Here is a 22,051-nt window from a genome sequence, read left to right on the forward strand (position 1 = left end):
GGTTCTTGTCTTTGGTTCTGTTTATATGCTGGATTACGTTTATTGATTTGCGAATGTTGAACCAGCCTTGCATCCCAGGGATGAAGCCCACTTGATCATGGTGGATAAGCTTTTTGATGTGCTGCTGAATCCGTTTTGCCAGTATTTTATTGAGGATTTTTGCATCGATGTTCATCAGGGATATTGGTCTAAAATTCTCTCTTTTTGTTGTGTCTCTGCCAGGCTTTGGTATCAGGATGATGTTGGCCTCATAAAAAGAGTTAGGGAGGATTCCCTCTTTTTCTATTGATTGAAATAATTTCAGAAGGAATGGTACCAGCTCCACCTTGTACCTCTGGTAGAATTCAGCTGTGAATCCATCTGGTCCTGGACTTTTTTTGGTGGGTAGGCTATTAATTGTTGCCTCAATTTCAGAGCCTGCTATTGGTCTATTCAGGGATTCAACTTCTTCCTGGTTTAGTCTTGGGAGAGTGTAAGTGTCCAGGAAATTATCCATTTCTTCTAGATTTTCTAGTTGATTTGCGTAGAGGTGTTTATAGTATTCTCTGATGGTAGTTTGTATTTCTGTGGGGTCGGTGGTGATATCCCCTTTATCATTTTTTATTGCGTCTATTTGATTCCTCTCTCTTTTCTTCTTTATTAGTCTAGCTAGCGGTCTGTCAATTTTGTTGATCTTTTCAAAAACCAACTCCTGGATTCATTGATTTTTTGGAGGGTTTTTTGTGTCTCTATCTCCTTCAGTTCTGCTCTGATCTTAGTTATTTCTTGCCTTCTGCTAGCTTTTGAATGTGTTTGCTCTTGCCTCTCTAGTTCTTTTAATTGTGATGTTAGAGTGTCAATTTTAGATCTCTCCTGCTTTCTCTTGTGGGCATTTAGTGCTTTAAATTTCCCTCTACACACTGCTTTAAATGTGTCCCAGAGATTCTGGTATGTTGTATCTTTGTTCTCATTGGTTTCAAAGAACATCTTTATTTCTGCTTTCATTTCGTTATGTACCCAGTAGTCATTCAGGAGCAGGTTGTTCAGTTTCCATGTAGTTGAGCGGTTTGGATTGAGTTTCTTAGTCCTGAGTTCTAGTTTGATTGCACTGTGGTCTGAGAGACAGTTTGTTATAATTTCTGTTCTTGTACATTTGCTGAGGAGTGCTTTACTTCCAATTATGTGGTCAATTTTGGAATAAGTGCGATGTGGTGCTGAGAAGAATGTATATTCTGTTGATTTGGGGTGGAGAGTTCTATAGATGTCTATTAGGTCCGCTTGGTGCAGAGATGAGTTCAATTCCTGGATATCCTTGTTAACTTTCTGTCTCGTTGATCTGTCTAATGTTGACAGTGGAGTGTTGAAGTCTCCCATTATTATTGTATGGGAGTCTAAGTCTCTTTGTAGGTCTCTAAGGACTTGCTTTATGAATCTGGGTGCTCCTGTATTGGGTGCATATATATTTAGGAGAGTTAGCTCTTCCTGTTGAATTGATCCCTTTACCATGATGTAATGGCCTTCTTTGTCTCTTTTGATCTTTGATGGTTTAAAGTCTGTTTTATCAGAGACTAGGATTGCAACCCCTGCTTTTTTTTGTTCTCCATTTGCTTGGTAGATCTTCCTCCATCCCTTTATTTTGAGCCTATGTATGTCTCTGCATGTGAGATGGGTCTCCTGAATACAGCAGACTGATGGGTCTTGACTCTTGATCCAGTTTGCCAGTCTGTGTCTTTTAATTGGAGCATTTAGTCCATTGACATTTAAGGTTAATATTGTTATGTGTGAACTTGATCCTGTCATTATGATATTAACTGGTTATTTTGCTCGTTAGTTGATGCAGTTTCTTCCTAGCCTCGATGGTCTTTACATTTTGGCATGTTTTTGCAATGGCTGGTACCGCTTGTTCCTTTCCATGTTTAGGGCTTCCTTCAGGGTCTCTTGTAAGGCAGGCCTGGTGGTGACAAAATCTCTAAGCATTTGCTTATCTGTAAAGGATTTTATTTCTCCTTCACTGATGAAGCTTAGTTTGGCTGGATATGAAATTCTGGGTTGAAAATTCTTTTCTTTAAGAACGTTGAATATTGGCCCCCACTCTCTTCTGGCTTGTAGAGTTTCTGCCGAGAGGTCTGCTGTTATTCTGATGGGCTTCCCTTTGTGGGTAACCCGACCTTTCTCTCTGGCTGCCCTTAAGATTTTTTCCTTCATTTCAACTTTGGTGAATCTGGCAATTATGTGTCTTGGAGTTGCTCTTCTGGAGGAGTATCTTTGTGGCGTTCTCTGTATTTCCTGAATTTGAATGTTGTCCTGCCCTACTAGGTTGGGGAAGTTCTCCTGGATGATATCCTGAAGAGTGTTTTCCAACTTGGTTCCATTTTCCCCCTCACTTTCAGGCACCCCAATCAGACGTAGATTTGGTCTTTTTACATAATCCCATACTTCTTGCAGGCTTTGTTCATTTCTTTTTCTTCTTTTTTCTTTTGGTTTCTCTTCTCGCTTCATTTCATTCATTTGATCCTCAATCGCTGATACTCTTTCTTCCAGTTGATCGAGTCGGTTACTGAAGCTTGTGCATTTGTCACGTATTTCTCGTGTCATGGTTTTCATCTCTGTCATTTCGTTTATGATCTTCTCTGCATTAATTAATCTAGCTGTCAATTCTTCCACTTTCTTTTCAAGATTTTTAGTTTCTTTGCGCTGGGTACGTAATTCCTCCTTTAGCTCTGAGAAGTTTGATGGAGTGAAGCCTTCTTCTCTCATCTCGTCAAAGTCATTCTCTGACCAGCTTTGATCCGTTGCTGGCGATGGGCTGCGCTCCTTTGCAGGGGGAGATGCACTCTTATTTTTTGAATTTCCAGCTTTTCTGCCCTGCTTCTTCCCCATCTTTGTGGTTTTATCTGTCTCTGGACTTTGATGATGGTGACGTACGGATGGGGTTTTGGTATAGGTGTCCTTCCTGTTTGATAGTTTTCCGTCTGACAGTCAGAAGGACTGTCTGTTGGTCTGTTGGAGATTGCTTGAGGTCCACTCCAGACCCTGTTTGCCTGGGTATCAGCAGCAGAGGTTGCCGAAGATAGAATATTGCTGAACAGCGAGTGTACCTGTCTGATTCTTTCTTTGGAAGTTTCCTCTCAGGGGTGACGCCACCCTGTGAGGTGTGGGGTGTCAGACTGCCCCTAGTGGGGGATGTCTCCCAGCTAGGCTACTCAGGGGTCAGGGACCCACCTGAGCAGGCAGTCTGTCCGTTCTCGGATCTCAACCTCCGCGTTAGGAGATCCACGCCTCTCCCCAAAGCTGTCAGACAGAGTCGTTCGCGTCTGCACCGCCCCCGCTCTTTCCCCTAATGGGCTGCAGCTGTGCGCTGTCCGCAGAGGTAGAGTCTACAGAGACAGGCAGACTTCCTTGAGCTGCTGTGAGCTCCACCCAGTTGGAGCTTCCCAGCGGCTTTGTTTACCTACTTAAGCCTCAGCAATGGCGGGCGCCCCTCCCCCAGCCTCGCTGCTGCCTTGCGGATAGATCCCCGCAGACGGCTGTGTTAGCAGTGAGGGAGGCTCCGTGGGCGTGGCACCCTCCCGGCCAGGTGTGGGATATATTCTCCTGGTGTGCCTGTTTCCTTAAAGCGCAGTATTGGGGTGGGAGTTACCCGATTTTCCAGGTGTTGTGTGTCTCAGTTCCCCTGGCTAGGAAAAGGGATTCCTTTCCCCCTTGCGCTTCCAGGTGAGGCGATGCCTCGCCCTGCTTCAGCTCACGCTGGTCAGGCTGCAGCAGCTGACCAGCACCGATTGTCCGGCACTCCCTAGCGAGATGACCCCAGTACCTCAGTTGAAAACGCAGAAATCACCGGTCTTCTGTGTCGCTCGCGCTGGGAGTTGGAGACTGGAGCTGCTCCTATTCGGCCATCTTGCTCCGCCCCTCTTGTCACGTATTTCTCATGTCATGGTTTTCATCTCTGTCAGTTCATTTATGGCCATCTCTGCATTAATTATTCTAGTTGTCAATTCTTCCCCTTTTTTTTTCAAGATTTTTAGTTTCTTTGCACTGGGTACGTAATTCCTCCTTTAGCTCTGAGAAGTTTGATGGTCTGAAGCCTTCTTCTCTCATCTTGTCAAAGTCATTCTCCGTCCAGCTTTGATCCATTGCTGGCAACGACCTGCGTTCCTTTGCAGGGGGAGATGCGCTCTTATTTTTTGAATTTCCAGCTTTTCTGCCCTGCTTTTTCCCCATCTTTGTGGTTTTCTGTGCCTCTGGTCTTTGATGATGGTGATGTACTGATGGGGTTTTGGTGTGGGTGTCCCTCCTGTTTGTTAGTTTTCCTTTAACAGTCAGGACCCACAGCTGTAGGTCTGCTGGAGATTGCTTGAGGTCCACTCCAGACCCTGTTTGCCTGGGTATCAGCAGCAGAGACTGCAGAAGATAGAATATTGCTGAACAGTGAGTGTACCTGTCTGATTCTTGCTTTGGAAGCTTCCTCTCAGGGGTGTACTCCACCATGTGAGGTGTGGGGTTTCAGTCTGCCCCTAGTGGGGGATGTCTCCCAGTTAGGCTACTCAGGGGTCAGGGACCCACTTGAGCAGGCAGTCTGTCCGTTCTCAGATCTCAACCTCTGTGTTGGGAGATCCACTGCTCTCTTCACCGCTATCAGAAAAAGTCATTTCCGTCTGCAGAGGTTTCTGCTGCATTGTTGTTGTTGTTGTTGTTGTTTAGCTGTGCCCTGTCCCCAGAGGTGGAGTCTACAGTGACAGGCAGGCCTCCTTGAGCTACTGTGGGCTCCACCCAGTTCGAGCTTCCCAGCAGCTTTGTTTACCTACTGAAGCCTCAGCAATGGTGGGCGCGGCTCCCCCGCCTTGCTGCTGCCTTACCATTAGATTGCACACTGCTGCATTAGCAATGAGGGAGGCTCCAGGGGCATGGGACCCTCCAGGCCAGGTGTGGGATATAATCTCCTGGTGTGCCTGTTTGCTAAGACCCTTGGGAAAGCACAATATTGGGGTGGGAATTACCCGATTTTCCAGGTGTTGTGTGTCTGAGTTCTCCTGGCTAGGAAAAGGGATTCCTTTCCCCCTTGTGCTTCCCAGGTGAGGTCATGCCTAGCCCTGCTTCAGCTCTCGCTGGTTGAGCTGCAGCAGCTGACCAGCACCGATTGTCTGGCACTCCCTGGTGAGATGAACCCAGTACCTCCGTTGAAAATGCAGAAATCACCTGTCTTCTGTGTTGCTCTGCTGGGAGCTGGAGACTGGAGCTGTTCCTATTCGGCCCTCTTGCTCCGCCCCTCTCTAATGCTATTCTTATAATAGCGAATAAGGCTCACAGAATCTGATGGTTTTGAAAAGGGGAGTTTCCCTGCACAAGCTCCCTTTTGGCCTGCTGCCATCCGTTTAAGATGTGATTTTGTACCTCCTTGCCTTCTGCCATGATTGTGAGACTTCTCCAGCCACGTGGAACTGTAAGTGCATTAAACCTCCTTCTTTCGTAAATTGCCGAGGCTCAGGTATGTCTTTATCAGCAGTGTGAAAGTGGACTAACACAAGTCGTTAATACCCAAATTTGTCTATAGATTCAATGCAATCCTTTCTCAAAATTCCACCTGCTGTTTTGCAGTACTGGAAAAGTTAATATCTAGAAAAAACAAAGCAATATTGAAAAAGAAGAGCAAAGCTTAATGAATCACACTTCCTGATTTTGAAACTTACTACAAAGTGACAGTAATTAACATAGTGTGGCACAAAGTTAAAAATAGAGATCAATGCAATAGATTGAAAGTCCAGAAATAAGTCCACATGTCTATGGTCAGCTATTTTTTTTTCTAAGATCATCAAATGGAGTAGAGAACAGTCTTTCCAACAAATGTTACTGGGATACCCAAATAGCCACAGGCAAAGAATGAAGTTGAACTCTTACCTCATGCTATAAACAAAATTAATTCTAAGTGAATCAAGAATCTAAATATAAGATCCAAAACTATAAAACTATTAGAAGAAAATATAGGGGTAAATCTTTGTGAACTCAGATTTGACAATGGATTCTGAGACGACATTAAAAGCACAGGCAATAAGAGAAAAAAATGGATACACTGGACTTTACTAAAATTAAAAATGTTTGTTCTTCAAAGGACACTATCAAGAAAGTGAAAAAAATAGCCTACAGAAAGGGGGAACACTTACAAATTATATACCTGTAATAGACTGAAGAACTCTTATAGCTGAATAATAAGAAGACAACTCAGTTAAGAAATATGCAATGGATCTGCGGAGATATTTCTTTAAGATGTACAAATGGCCATTAAGCACATGAAAACAGATTCAACATTAGTTACCAGGGGAATGCAAATCATACCACAGGGAGATATTGCTTCTCATCCACTGATGGTTAAAATTAAAAAGTGAGACTAAAACCTAGTTTGGGCAAAAATGTGGAGAAATCAGAACCCTCATACACTGCTCCTGGGAATGGAAAATGGTACAACCACTTTGGAAAGCAGTCTGCAGTTTTTCAAGCTGCTAAACACGTAGTTACCATTTTATCTAGCAATTCCATTCCTATGTGTATATCCAAGAGAAATGAAAACACTTGTCCACACAAAGACTTGTATAAGAATGTATATAGCAGCATTTTTCAATAGCCAAAAGATGAAAACAACTCAAATGTTCATCAACTAAGGAATGAATAGACAAAATGTGGTATATACATACAATAGAATAATATTGTTATGAAAAGAAATGAGGTGCCGAAACATACTACAACATGGCTGAAATTTAAAAACATTAGATGATGTCAAAGTAGCCAGACACAAGAGGTAACACATTGTATGATTCCATGATATGAAATTCTGTGAACAGGCAAATCAATAGAGACAGAAAGTAGATTATGTTAATGGTTACTTATGGCTGAGGGCAATGGAGAAATAGAGGATGGTAGCTAAAGGGTAAAGTTTCTTTCTGAGGTGATGAAAATGTTATAAGATTGACTGTGGCCCAACATATATCTGTGAATATACTGAAAACATTGACTTGTACTTGGGAGAATTATAGGGTATGTGAACTATATCTCAACAATCCAATTAGAGATAAACCAGAAATTTTTAAAATGTATGAGTAACAAAGGCATATATTTAGAGTTTTAAAAATACTTTGCTTCTTTAATTCCAGAACTTTCCTTTTAATTTCTAGTGTCTGCCTTGCATGCCTATCTCTGGGAACACGAATTGCATTGTGTGGCCAATAGAAGGTTAGTCCGTGAACCCTTCAGAATTCCTCACTCTGAATAATTATCTTAGAAAACTCCCTGCTATGCATGGAGTCTAAGTCCAACTTTCACAAAGCCAGGTTAGAGTCCTAGAAAGTGGAAAATAAAAGTTACCACCACTTTGAGAAACAAATTTGTTTCTATTAAGAATAGAATTTGACTTTGGTCACATTTGGTGGTATTTCAGTTTCAGAGGAATTTTTTTTTTCCTGACCAATATTCCACTCTAATTTTCTTCTAAGCACCAAAGACCAAAGCAGTCAGCTTAACATGATTTATAAAGCCAATGTGAGGATTGCTGTGTGTGGGTTTATCGCATTCTGAGATACTAGTCAGTGGAAGAAAAGAACTGTCCTGTCAAGTACCAATTACAGAAACTGTGGATTCCCCCACTGGACTGAGGCTGAAGCTTTAAGCTGAAAGAGGCTTAAAGGCAGAAAGAGAAACATGTACTCTTTCCACTGGGTTGTCTCACGGTAGAGTGCCCTTCAGGTGTGTGGAGTAAAGAGGAAGTCAGTTGGAAAAGACAAACTAATTTGCGTAGTCTCTGTCTTTGATTGGCTCCTGTGAAGAGACAGTGGTAAATGTAAATAACAGGTTGGATGAGATTGAAAAATAAGAATAGGAATCCTGGAAATGAGAATTTGGGGGAGCCTCTGGCAGTTTTCAAAACACTTAAATTCTCTACAAGCCTTGAGTTATATAGCTTGTGCCTGAATCCAGCTGAAAAGATCTGAAAAGGAAGGCCTATAATTATGCCTTTCTGGCTGTTTTCTCTTTTGTAGATTATTTAGTCCAAGATAAACAGAACATTGGCAAAAGCAACCCTCTTTAAGGGAGAGAATCAAGTATTTCCCTTGCCTTTTTATTCAAACTATACCCTAGGGTAATCACATGGTTGATGAGGGAAGTTTTTATTTCTAGAAATAGTCCAGCCAGTAAATGAAGGAGGAATTATAGAATCAGAATATCACCATTTTGCAACCATTAATTAACTTATGAATACAGGAATTAATTTATGAATACTCTTCAACAACTGCAAACATCATAGAGACAATCAGATATGTACCTTCTGATGCAAGAACTCACTACCACGTAAGAAATTGTCTTGCCCCCAAAATTGAATCTGAATCCAATCCCTCATCTATATCTAATTACCAATTTATAGGAAATGTAGAGGACAAAGGAACATGTCAAATGTTATGATGAGAATGGAATTAAAAATAATCCAAACTGTGGGATGCTCTAGAGGACAAATAACTCAGTTGCTTTTACAAACAAACTGTAAGAAAGAATATGGTAGGGAGAACCTATAGCTTAAAAGAGATTTAAAAGAAATGTTAACCAATTAGCATGTGTAAACCTTGTTTACTCTTCATTCAAATAAATGGTAAAAGAGAAAGTAAGGAATAAAAACCATAGTTAAGACAATTCTTAACATCAACAATACGATGTTAAAAATTATTTTTATTTTGGAAGATATGATGGTATTTTGGTTATATGTCTTTGGAAGATACAAACTAAAATACTTACAGGTGAAGTCATATACGAAATTTGCTACAAAATAATGCGGGTGAGGAAGTGGAGGTATTTAGGGGAAACAAGATTGGCCGTGGATTGATAATTATTGAAGGTGGGTGATGAGGACTTGGAAGTCCATTGAACTATTCTCCCTACTTTTGTATATTTGGTGTTTCTATAACAAAAATGTAAAAATAAGATAACATCACCAACCAGGGGCAGGAGAAAAAAATGTGTTTAAAGTTTAGAATTAAATATGTATTTGTTATTCAAGGAATTTTCTAACTCATATAAGAGCCCCAAAATGGTAAACATACCATTTTCTCTAGGTTTAAAAAATGCTTATTAAAATATAATGGATTCCCTAATTGTACCAACTTCATAATGAAAATGTATTTTTGGGTTCTGTGTGATAACATTTTGGAATTATTGATTGGTAGATTATGTGAAAGAAAAATAAATGACATGATTGTGAAGTAGTTTCTCTATTTGAACAAACATATTAATAATAGGATCTTCTCAAGATATTGTAAACTTTTTCCTGAATAAATATTCTTTCCTTCCTCTCCAGAAATCTTGAATCATTCTCATTATTCAGGTTCTTAATGCTTATTTATTAAAATGATATGAACCAATATGCCTTGCATTTCCATCTGAATAGTAAGATTTTTGTTTTAACATGGAGATGGTTGTAAGGAAAACCAATAGCCCCTGTAGGTTCTTAGTTGGAACAGGTCCTCCTGTTACAAAAAACAGATTAACAAGAGAAAAGCAAGCAGAAGGTTATTTACATGAGTTTATTTGAGGAAATAATGACAGTAAACTTGCCAAAATTTAAAAAGCACTTCAGCTTGAAGGTGTCCAAAGAATGACCAACAGAATATGTAAGGGCAAGTCCACACATTTTCACAGAAATGAAATTTAATGACCCTCAGATGAGAATCCTAAATATTTCCAGATAGAAAGAAAATTGTAGCTGTAGGAAAATGGCAGTATTAACTGAATCACAGAGAGAATAATAAATAGTAGTGACTGGTAGAGATGTGAGGATTCTGCTGGCTGCTGAGTATATCTCTTCTAATTATGCATTACAGAACTGGAGAAATGCTGTGGACCCTATCTTTGTTGGACTGTACAAACGATGACAAACGCAAGAATAAAGACAAAAGAGTATATTTAGAAGAAGGGGTCAGAGGGCTCCTTGCTTCTAGTGAACAAGGGCCCTGAGCTTTCACAGCCCTCCATATTTATTAGGTAAAAGAGATAGTGAGAAGGTGGGGGAGGGGTGGGGGCGGTGGTTGTCGATTGGCAGTCTGATTTACAGCAGGCTTGCAAGACTGCATTCTTCTAACAGTGGGCTCTAAATGCCTCAGTGGATAATATCAAGGAGCATGGCGCCAGGGAGTGATTGCCCTCAACAAACCTTCTGGTGGCAGGTACAGTTGTGAGTTTGCCTACATCCCGCATTCATGATAGACAGTTTGCTGTTTGATCATATAGTCTCTGTGGAATACTGAGTTGGTCACAATCCTTTTGCCAGCTTTCTACAGAGAAATAACCACAGGATTGGTGCAAGGACCCAGTGGGCCACTGTGAGATGGACCAGAGCTAAAACTCCGTTGATCACCTGAGCTCATAAGTTCCTACTCAGATTGGTATACCACAGTGATTTTTTTTTTTTTGTCTCAGTGATAGTGTCAATTCAAAGCCAGTATTCAGTAGTTATTTTTTAAAATATCTGTTTCCCATTCCTCAATGGTCTGTTACCCTGGTAAAAGACCCTACAGTGATTTAAGAAAGGCTAGGATCAAAACTAACAGTATAAATTGTGGTAGTACAGCAGGGTCCTTCCTCAAGGGAGCCTATCCTCTTCTTCACTCAAAGGGTTTTGAGTCTGTAAACTGGTTCAAGTCTAGAAATTGACTGAAGGTTCATGACTCTCTGTTTTTATGATTCAAGTTAGACTTTGTTCATTTGAACTAGAACTTTTCAGCTTATACAGATCAAGTAAAAATTCAGTAGGCATAGTATATATTTCACTCCTAGAGACACCACAATCAACTATTTTGATTGCTGTCCATCATGGTAACCATACCTACTATGCCTTTGGTGATCAAATGCCAACATGTGGCCCCTGACATCCTGAGATCCAGCTACTCTCTTATTACATTTAAATTTCCCAATCCAGTGACCACAGTTCTCACTTGTAAGATCTGGCCTGCAGAAAAAAGTGATCATAGAGCTCTTCTAGGATAGTGGGGCTTCTCTCAAAAATTTATTTTTCACAATAGTGATGAAAGATATGTCTTCTGGACCCATCCAGGGTGGATGACTCGATCTTAAGTACAATAAATTAAAACAAATCAAGGCTGACATTCCAATCTTTCTATACCCTTGAATGCTTTCCTTTACATTAAACAAAGGCAGGTCTGGCATTTTCAACTCACTCACTTTGGGCCACCTTTTGATTCATGCTTCAGCCAACTAAACAAACTGTTAGAACCCTTTCTAATTCCTTGAGCTAGAGCACTAAATACAGAATCTCTACTTTGTGAGCCCATTTCAATAAATTCATCCTGATCCAACTTTATGTTTCTCTACCATTATCCCACACCTTTAATATTCACTCCCACATATGTTACCTAACCTATATCTGTATAAATTAGAAAACTTAAGTCATTCTTTTGGAGTATAGCACATCTTGTCATGAGTTGCATTTTCTACCTCACTTACCTATAGCTTCTTGCTGGAACTTGAGTCTAATTACAGATCTAGAAGCAAAGATGGATGGTGGTGCTTGATTCTGAGACTCAGCTCTATCTTGCATGGCAACTGCCTCAGGGGAGGCCATTACAAGTTCCTTGGAAATGCAGGGTTAATCCTCCCAGACTGGGATAGAGATGCCAAAGTCATTGAAGGTGGGGTGGTTGCTCCCACTAGGGGTAGAGGGCCAGCTCCTCTTGGGGATGGGGAGGCCTCTTCCACTGGCAAAGGTTCATCAGAATTCAGAGGGTTAATATCCCCAGCTTTATTAGGGGTTTCTTACACTCACTCATACTATCGCGATCTCAATTCTTCCTAATCAGTGCCCTTACTTCAAAAGTAGACATTTTATGGGGTTCGGTGTTCAACTTACATTGTAATGCAGCCAGTTGTAGAAGGCAATCTTAAGTTTGATTTTTCACCAATTTTGGTCCTGAGGCCATAGAAGAGATGGTTCTTCTTCAGAGCTCCCATAGAAGCTTTCAGGTCATTTATGCAGTGTGTGAACTGGCAATGTGAATTTCTGAGTTTGCCTGAGCTTTTCTTTTCCCATTTTTTAAAATAATAACATTACCTGCCTTTGCTTCTAGATCCACCACTCATCTTTGCTTCTAGATCTATAACTAGACTCATTACCTTTATTAGTTTGCCAAATATGTTAAAAATATTATATACATAGTCTCTCAGTTCTTTGCATCTTGTAAGTGATTGATTAGGATAACAAATGGAGATATTTTGCATATCTCTTTTGCCGGATCACACCATGGGCTATCAATGCTCTCTTTTCTACTGAATTTAGAGTCGTTAGTGTCTTTAATCAGATTATAGATCCAATCACAAAAACAGTAGAGTCAGTTTTGATAACTCATCCTTAAGATTGTATTTCTCTAGGACTACTCTTGGTTCCAAAATATGTGCTAGTCTGGGTTATCCAGAGAAACAGAAGTAATATGATGTCTGTGTGTGTGTGTGTGTGTGTCTGTGTGTGTATTTTGTTGTATATATACATATTTTGCTATAATATTATATATTATATAATAGTATATATTATGTTATATATATATTATATATAAATATATAATATATTATAATAAATATATTACATATTTATATATTTATATAATATATTATATTATAAATTATATTATATATAAGATATATACTTATATTATTTATATATTATATTTATATAATATATAATATACTCTATAATAAATACATATATAATATATAATATAATATATATATATTATATATATAATATACTATATAATTATATATTATATTATATTATATATATATATATATTATATATAGATGTATATAATATATATATATTATATATTATATAATTATATCTGTTTATATATAGTATATATAGATATATATGTACATAGGAAGATGGAGACCCAGGAGAGCTGATGGTTCTAGTATGAACATTTCCGTATGAAAGCCAGCACACTTGAGACCCAAGAAGAGCTGATGTTGGGATCCAAAGACAGGCAGGCTGATGTTCCTGCTCAAAACTCTCAGGCAGTAGTTCACTGTCACTCTTGGGAAGGTCAGCCTTTTTGTTGTGTTCATTCAAGCCTTCAATTGATTTTATGGAGCCCACCCATGTTAAGGAGGGCAATCTGCTTTACTTGGTCTACAATCCAAATGTTAATCTAATTCAAAGACACTTTCAGAGACACACTCATATAATATTTGACCAAATATCTGGCACCCTATGGCCCATTCAAATTGACACGTAGAATTAACCATCACACATAGTATCAATAATATATGAGAGTTTCAGTTGCTTCAAATCGTAAATACTTGGTAAAGTCAGTGGTTTTAATATAAGCCATTCTAGTGACTATGTAGTAGTATCTTACTGTGTTTCTAATTTGCATTTTACTGATAACTAACTATATTGAGCACCTTTTCTGTACTTATTTGTTCTTCATATACCTTCATTTGTGAAGTATCTATTCAAATCTTGTGCCCATTTTTATTCAGTTGCTGTCTTATTATTATCAGGTTGTATATATTCTGGGTACAAATCCTTTGTAAAACATGCACATTATGAATATTTTGTCCATATCTGTGGCTTGCCTTATCTCTATATATATATGTCTCTTTGTATGCATACTTCTAAGTATTAGTGTATATGTGTATCTAGGAGTATATGTGTATTTGTGTATGTACATATAGTTCTTTTACTCTAGTGGCATTTTGGGAGGTAGCAGTGAATAAATGAATATGTTTAGTTTAACATATTTTGCTCAAAGTTTAAAATTCTTCGTCTGCGCTTTCTAAGTGACCTTTACAACCCCTGTAGAGTATATGCTACATGACATTATATAAACATCTGTTTACATGTTTTCCTGCATTCTTTGCTGAACTCTAGGCTCATTGAGGGTAAGGTCAGGTATTCATCTTTGTACTCCCAGTGACTAGCATAGTCCTTGGCATATATTACATACTTCAGTAGATTGAAAAATAGACACTACTTATCTTGGGAGAAGTTTGGGTTGTGATGGTTCTGTCTAGGACTCTTTTCTCTGCTTTTTTCATGTGTCAGTGTGTACTTTTTGGAAATTTCAAATGGAAATGTAAAGTATGAAAAGTCAGAGTGTATTTTATAAAGTCTTCTCTAATTAAATTATAATAGGCTTTAAATGACAGCAGGGGTCAGCAAACTTTCTGTAAAGGGCCAGAGAACAAATACTTTCAGCTTTGTGGACAACATGGTGTGCTATGCAACTTTGCTGTTGTAGCATAAAAGTAGCCTTAGACAGTACATAAATGAATGAGCATGGTGTATTCAAATAAAACCTCATTTAAAAACAGGCAGCCATAAAAAAGAATGAGATCATGTCCTTTTCAGGGACATGGATGAAGCTAGAAGCCATCATTCTCTTCAAACACAGAAACAGAAAACTGAGCACCGCATGTTCTCACTTATAAGTGGGAGTTGAACAATGAGAACACATGGACACAGGGAGGGGAACATCACATACCAGGGCCTGTTGCTGGGTGGGAGGCTGAGGTAGGAGGATTGCTTGAACCTAGGAGTTTGAGGCTGCAATAAGCTATAATCACACCACTGCACTCAAGCCTGGGTGACAAAGCAAGACTCTGTCTCAAAACCAAACCATAACAATCAAAAAACCAAAACAGCCTGGTTTGTTGCCTTCTATAGATGTTCCAAAGCTCTGCTCCTTTCAATCAGCTTTCCATGCCTTAGTTGGAAATAAGACCAGACAGACAAGAATTATCTCACATTTTGAGAAAGCTTCTCATGTGAAAAGCACAAAGGCAACTAACTAGCTTACCTAATAACTTAATACAGCATGTAATAAAAAACAGATAAATTTGAAAGCAGAGTAAACTTTATAAAAAAAAAAGATATTACTTCTGTCAAACAGGACCTGGTTTATACAGAAAAAAAATAATCAAAATTATTCTCAAGGAAAAGCTTTTCCTCCAAATAACAAACAAACACCTTTTTAGAAAGGATTAGAAAGTAATGTCAAAGAAATTACTTAGAAAACAGAACTAAAAGAAAGATGAACAGGTATTCAAATACTGATTAACTGGAATTTTGGAAAGGTGGAGCAGGTAAAATTATGGAAATTAGCAAACAAGTCATGGAGGGCATTTTCAGTGATGAAATGACTGAGTCTAAAATAGATAACAAAAAAACTCTAAGGCATATATCATGAAACTTCAAAACACAGAGAATAAATAAGGGCTCCTTTAGGTACCAAAATGAGAAATGAGGTCACCATCAAAAGTTCAGGTTGGGTATCAGTGTGGCACTGAATTTTGAGGGAGCAAATCTAGGTGCCAAAACACAAAGAAGCTCTGTGAAGAAATCATGATAAAATAATCTTCCTGATATTTAATATTGGTCATCACACTTTGTTTAAATTTTTCAATCATTTCTCATAATGAGGGTTTAAGGTCCACAGATGGATGGTATGTCAGATCACTCACAGGCTGAATCCAGGTGTCTTTCCCATGTTTCTCATCACTCTTCACATAAAAAAGTCAGATTGCTATAGAAGGCAAGTTATTTGTCCAATGTTTCCCTGAACATTTTATACATGTCCAAGTCTTTTGCCATAATGTAAGCCTGAGAGAAAGACACTTTTCCTTTCTTCTATTCTTCTATTATTCTCATTCTAATAATTCCACACGCAGTTCAAAAGTACTCTCCTCCTTCAAGTCTTCCCCATCCCTCCTCTCATCCAAGTCAAGAACAATGAATCACTCTGCTGTGCTCCCGTGATTTAAAATAAGAGTTTTTCTATCCAATGTCATCACATTATAACATAATAATTAAAACATGATTTTTACCTTCCCCTCACAATTTTGAGCTCCTTGTGAGTATGGCTGTTTTTGCTTTATTATATAATTACATATTTAAATTTGGCTTTATATACATAAGATCACAACCAAGGAGGTTAAACATAATTTCAAATTGTTGTACCAGCCACTTGTGCTGTTTTTCACATTTGAAAATAATCATTGCCTTTACTTCAAACAGTGATCTATAAATTTGTTTAGACAATAATTAAGGCCTTTTTCTTCTTTAGGATAATAAAAATATTAAATGGTGTATTGAAGATACTACTAAAGAAACTACTTTTTGATTATAGTCTCTGCATTGAAGATTGGTAGGAATTTTTCTAATTTTCAGATCTTCCCACAACCTCTTTATTCAAAGAAATATCATCTTGGAAATAATTTGTGTGAAAAATTTACAAATCAAAAATTGACTCACAAGATGATGTTACCATAATCACTTATTTTAACGAGTCTCCTAAGTATTTTCTGTATCAGTTTTCTTGATTATAAAATATCAATAATATGAACATACTCTTAATGTAACAGAATATTTAATTACATCGATTTCCCTCAACCCACCAAAGTCATTTAATAATTATATTGGCTGTTTCCACTGATTGGCAGGAGGCTCTTCCACTAATGCCTCCCATGGTTTCCACTGCATTGTTTTTCTCACCAGACTTAGTTCATTTCCAGCCTGATGAATCACCTCTTCTGTCTGGCCACCTTGAAGTTGGTCTTCTAATTTTTTAACATCTGGTTCCACTTTAAGCATAGCCAGCTTCTCATTTGTAATCTGTTCTGTACACTTTTTATATGCTGCATTTTTAGGGATTTGCTCAAGAACATCAAGGATCTTTGTGTACAGTATTCTTAGCCTCTCATGTGGATTCTCACATGCAGCCAATCCCACAGGACCAGTAGTCTTCTTTGGCACACCTTGTCCCATATTTAATTACTCTTTGCATCCCAGTGCCTAGCTTCATGCCTGCATAAAGTGATAGTAAATATCTGTTAGATTGAAATGAATCAATAAACATTCTAAAGTAAAAGCCAAAACATCACAGCCATAGTAGGGCTTATAGGACATGTCTGAAATCTACTCAACATTTAATTAGTGGTTGCTTGGTAGATTGATATAGAAATTCAATTTTTATCTGATCTGTGAACATAACATTTCTTTTACCCATTAGCCAAATGTGCTATATCAACTAATTGAGGTGGGGTGATTTCTCTCTTTTAATAGATGTACACTTACTCCCATCAATATAGGGTGCTAAAATATTTTCATATTATCCTTTTGTTTTTCATTCTCCAGAAAAGTCATTGTCAGAAGAGAACAAGGATGCAAGCATAAAATTAGTTAAGTGAAAACAAGGTCATCTCTTGGAAATTTTATAAAAACAATGTAATTTTCTCGTGTTTGGCAGAGTTATAATGCTGCCATCACAGGGATCATAAAATTTATAAAAGAATAGGCACATTTATTTGGGGGCAATGCTCTAAAATTTCAAGTGATAGGAAACATGCCAACCTCTAGCATGAATAAACTTTTATCAAAATGTGCTGCATATTTCAGTTTTCTAAATCTGGAATTAAAAAAAAAACAGGGACCATTTTCTTCAAATGTTGAACAGCATCATGTTTGAGAGAAGACAGTTAATTTAAAACATTAGAGGAAAATTGATGGAGTTGTTAATGGAAAATGGAAGATTATAGCTTTTAGTGATATGTTAGACAAGCACATTTAAACAATTTAAAAGTGCTTTTCCCCCACAGGATCACTTATGTCTCATTTTTGAGTTGTCAATGTCTCTAATTCATTCCAGCTGCTTCTGATTAGTTCATCTTTTTGAAGCAATGCAGTTTCATGGTGATAAGAGAAATGTATCTTTTCTTATGCGTATGCAAAAAATGCTCTCAGCAGTACCCATCAAAGGTCCTTATGATGATCTAAGCTACATTTCAAAGATAAGAGTCTGACCAAGTAGCCAGGACATCAGAGATGCAGTTTTCAAATGACCAAGCATTTGAGAACTCTATGCACTCCACATCTTAAAAAGCTTCAGGATTTTGCCTAGGAAAGTCTAATCCATGCATCACTCTTAAAAAAAATAAACAGACAAAAAGGTATGTGTGTGTCTGTTATGTTTCAAAGCAAGGAATATGTGACCCATATCTTATTTGATACTAAAGATACTGTGTCATCCCAAAAGAAAGAAGGGTTCCAAGCTGCTGGAGTGGACCCAAACAATGAGCACTGGTGGGTGAATGTCTTATTTGGAATTAAACAAGCAGAAGGTAGTGAGAGTTTGAATATAAGGTGCCTAAGGGCTATAATGTATAAGGACAGAGCTTTGAACCAGAGCTGTAGAACTCAGTTTTACTGGGTAAGTTTGTCAGTATAGACCTTATAGAAACCATCCCACAGGAGATCACAGGTGATTTGTAGGAGGTGGTTGTACTCCTATACAATCTGACATGGAATTTTGGACTAAAAGTTGTCTCTAGAGAAGAAAGGTAGATTCTCAGAGCTAGTGGGGCTAACAAAGGCAACATCAGATCCTCAAAAATATGGCCAAATAATTGTCCTATTCTGTCAAGTGTTAGCATTACTCCCTATCCAAAAACTCTATCATTGTATGCCTGGTAAGTACAAATACATTTCCAACCACATTTTCATACTTTCTTTCTTCGTTAAAATCCATTTTCCCATTTTCTGAGAAGGCAGGGAGGCAAGTCTATAAGTCTGTTTTCTCTCTGAGAAAAAAGAGAGGCTAGAAAAAAGAACCAGCTCTTTCACCTTCAAAACTAGAGAATGAGCCTCTAACCAGATTACAACATTGGGCAAAAGTTTGATACTATTATTAAGTATATTGATTATATTTTTAAGACACTTTCTATCAGTGCTTCTTGAGAGTGAAACCTGAGGAAGAACCAGACACCTAGTGGCCCTGGCTGAGGTGGAGGCTTTAGCAGAGGGTTAGAAGCATTTCTTATTGGGTGACTGACAATGCATTTTGGAGAAGGAACCAGTATAGTCTGATCCTAAAATGATTTATCCAATAACATAGAGAGAGTGCCTACTGCTCAGTAACCTAGGAAATCAAATGCTAAACCCCATGGTTGAACATAAAACCCATTGAAAATGTGATAGATTAAAGTATGCACATACGGAAGATCAGAAGCTCAGTGTCTGTGCGGTTGTGAGGCTACGTCAATCCTTTTTCTTCTCCCTTTTCTAAAACTCATAATACAACTGGCAGAGAAGCTGTCACTATAAAAATGGTTAGAGACAGATATTACTGGATTATTTTAGAAGGTGCAGATGAGGTTTAATTTTCCAATATAGCTTTTCCTTTGGGGTACCATTTGGAAAATTTTTTGCATAACTGTGCCTGCTATAAAATGACAACTTTTACATTTCTTAATGTCTGTTGACCTACTACTTTTACAATGATCATAAGGTGTTTTTGTTGTTACTAATATAGTAATTGTTCTTGATGGGTTTCTTCCAGAAAAGCTATCATTTACATCGCTTGATGATGTTGTCACTATTGTACTTTGTGTAATAAGAGAGCTATATAGAGCTATTTGTCTATGTAGGCAAAAACACCTGTTTTTCACATTTTCCTGTCCCAAGTACTAATTTTTCTTCTATACGATATACCTTTCTCTAGTGTTATATTAAGACCGTTCTCACTGGGCATCATATTTAGGCTACTAGGCTTTAAATAATTAAAACATATGTGCTCCAAGTTGACAGTAAAATGTTTTTCCAAAGCTGAAGGACAATAGTAGTTTTTCACCACCCAAACCTTTAATATATGATCATCAATCCCTAGATTCCAAAAAATTGAAAAAAGTTAGTTAAGCATCAAGACCATTTCAAAGGTTGACAATGAAGACAGAAAAATATTCAGCACTGGAGGCCGGGTACGGTGGCTCAAGCCTGTAATCCCAGCACTTTGGGAGGCTGAGGCAGGCGGATCATGAGGTCAGGAGATAGAGACCATCCTGGCTAACACAGTGAAACCCCATCTCTACTAAAAATACAAAAAATTAGCCAGGTGTGGTAGAGGGCACCTGTAGTCCCAGCTACTCAGGAGGCTGAGGCAGGAGAATGACGTGAAGCTGGGCGGTGGAGCCTGCAGTGAGCTAAGATTGCATCACTGTACTCCAGTCTGGGTGATAGAGTGAGACTCTGTCTAAAAAAAAAAAAAAAAAAAAAGAAAAGAAAAGAAAAGAAAGAAAGAAGAAAGAAAAGAAAAGAAAGAAAAGAAAGAAAGCACTGGAACTGGGGTTTACCTTGACCTCCTGAAAGAAACAAGATAATGACAGAGCTTGGTCAGCATGTTCCAGGACACCTGACAAAGCTGGGTCTCTTTGGATGTGTATAGCATTCCCCATCCTAGATCCCATTTTTATGACTTCTCCAGACTTGGTAGCATTAAATATTTCTGCATAGAAGATGCTTGGTTCCTGACCAGGAAAGAAAACATTTATCAGTGTAAAGGCATTATTAGCCAAAATATGAAAATGTTCTATGACTACATAGATACTGGAATCTAAACTCAGGAGTGTTTGACTCCAAGGCTCAATTTTTGTACCCTATGTTCTGCTGCTTCTCTAACAATGTACCTGAAGTGCTATGTGAGGGCCTACTTGCCATGACTCAAAGAAAAAATGATAGCCAAGGAGAGGGACTGGGCAACAACTAAAGGCTGCTACAATTGTGGTTTATCAGATGCTGGTTTCTTTGCAATGCCTAGATAGAATGCAGCTTGGAGGCTCTGGATAAATGCAGTATTTATTGTTAACTATGGCTCACTGCCTATAATTTCTATGTACTCACTTTCCATAATGATACGGAGCTGAGGAATAAGTACCCTTCAAGAATCCTTTTGCCTCCTTTCATTAAACATTAGGAAAGAGCTGGTCTAAGTAGTCCATTATGCTTCCTGGTACCAGAACTCCAACCTGATCCCACTCAATCATTAGAGCTGAGGGGGTCTTCCATATGAAAGGCACAACCCCGCTATTCAGTAGTGAACTGCAAAAGAAAATAAATGTAAAATGGGTAGTTGCAGGAGTTGGGAAAGAGTTTTTGTGTCTTTGCCCTTTCTACTGAATGCTCTATCCCTCTGCTCCATCAGGTATTACTTATAATACCTGACACAATGTAAATGCTATATAAATAATTGTTATACTAAATATGGAGGGTCAATTGTATTCTGGCACTTATGTATTTTCTTAGCCCTCCAGGTCCACTTGGCATGATGTCATCAATATGTGCATCAGTGGGACATGTAGCAGATTGCTTGACTGACCAAAAGTTCTGTAGACTATATTATAAGCAGAGAACAGGAAAATTTCACATAACCTGGGGCAAGACAGTGAATGTGTTCAAAACTCTAATTTAAAAGTGGTAGGATGATATATTTTAGAAATATTTTCATCAATATGATCAAAATTTTAATGATTAGCACTTAAGCTTCAAATTTGTAGAAAATTCACATATGTAAGATGTCTCATTTCCTGATAAAGTTCACTAAATATATGGAGTGAATTTATTTTTGGATTTTTTCTCTTTTATTGATACATAATATTTTACATATTTATGGAGTACATGTATTTGTTACATGCACAGAATGTGTAATCATCAAGTCATGGTTTTGGGGTTGCCACCACCTCGAGTGTTTATCATTTTTTTTGTTGGTATGATTTTAAGTTCTCTCTTCTAGTTACTTTGAAATATATGTAATATTGTTGCTAAGTATAGTCACCATAGTCTGCTATTAAATATGAGAATTTCTTCTGTCTAACTGTATGTTAGTACTCATAATGAATCTTTCTTCATTCCCCCTTCCTCATCTACTCTTCACAGTCTCTGGTATCTATCATTTTATTCTCTATGTCCATGAGATCAAATTTTCTAGCCTTCACATATGAGTGAGAAGATATGATATTTGTCTTTCTGTGACTGGCTTGTTTTACTTAACATAACCTCTAGTTTCATCCATGTTGCTGAAAATGACACGATTTTTTAAATGGCTTAATAGTATTCCATTGTGTGTATATACTACATTTTCTTCATCCATTAGTCTGTTGGTGAGCACTTAGGTTGCTTCCAAATCTTGGCTACTGTGAATAGTGCTGCAATAAACATGTGAGTGCAGGCATCCCTTTGATATAGCTGATTTCTTTTCCT

At 38.0% G+C, this 22,051-nt stretch overlaps 1 protein-coding gene across 1 annotated transcript; it reads right to left on the minus strand.

The window, feature by feature from the left end:
* Positions 1–16,435: 16,435 nt before the first annotated feature.
* Positions 16,436–16,789, minus strand: LOC117097361 (NADH dehydrogenase [ubiquinone] 1 alpha subcomplex subunit 5-like). The gene has a single exon (XM_033235230.1). It carries the CDS (start codon positions 16,787–16,789, stop codon positions 16,436–16,438), a length of 354 nt encoding a protein of 117 aa, XP_033091121.1.
* Between the last annotated feature and the right edge of the window lie 5,262 nt (positions 16,790–22,051).

This window comes from Trachypithecus francoisi, unplaced genomic scaffold (genome assembly GCF_009764315.1).
Source record: "Trachypithecus francoisi isolate TF-2019V2 unplaced genomic scaffold, Tfra_2.0 Lachesis_group15, whole genome shotgun sequence".
NCBI lineage: Eukaryota > Metazoa > Chordata > Mammalia > Primates > Cercopithecidae > Trachypithecus > Trachypithecus francoisi.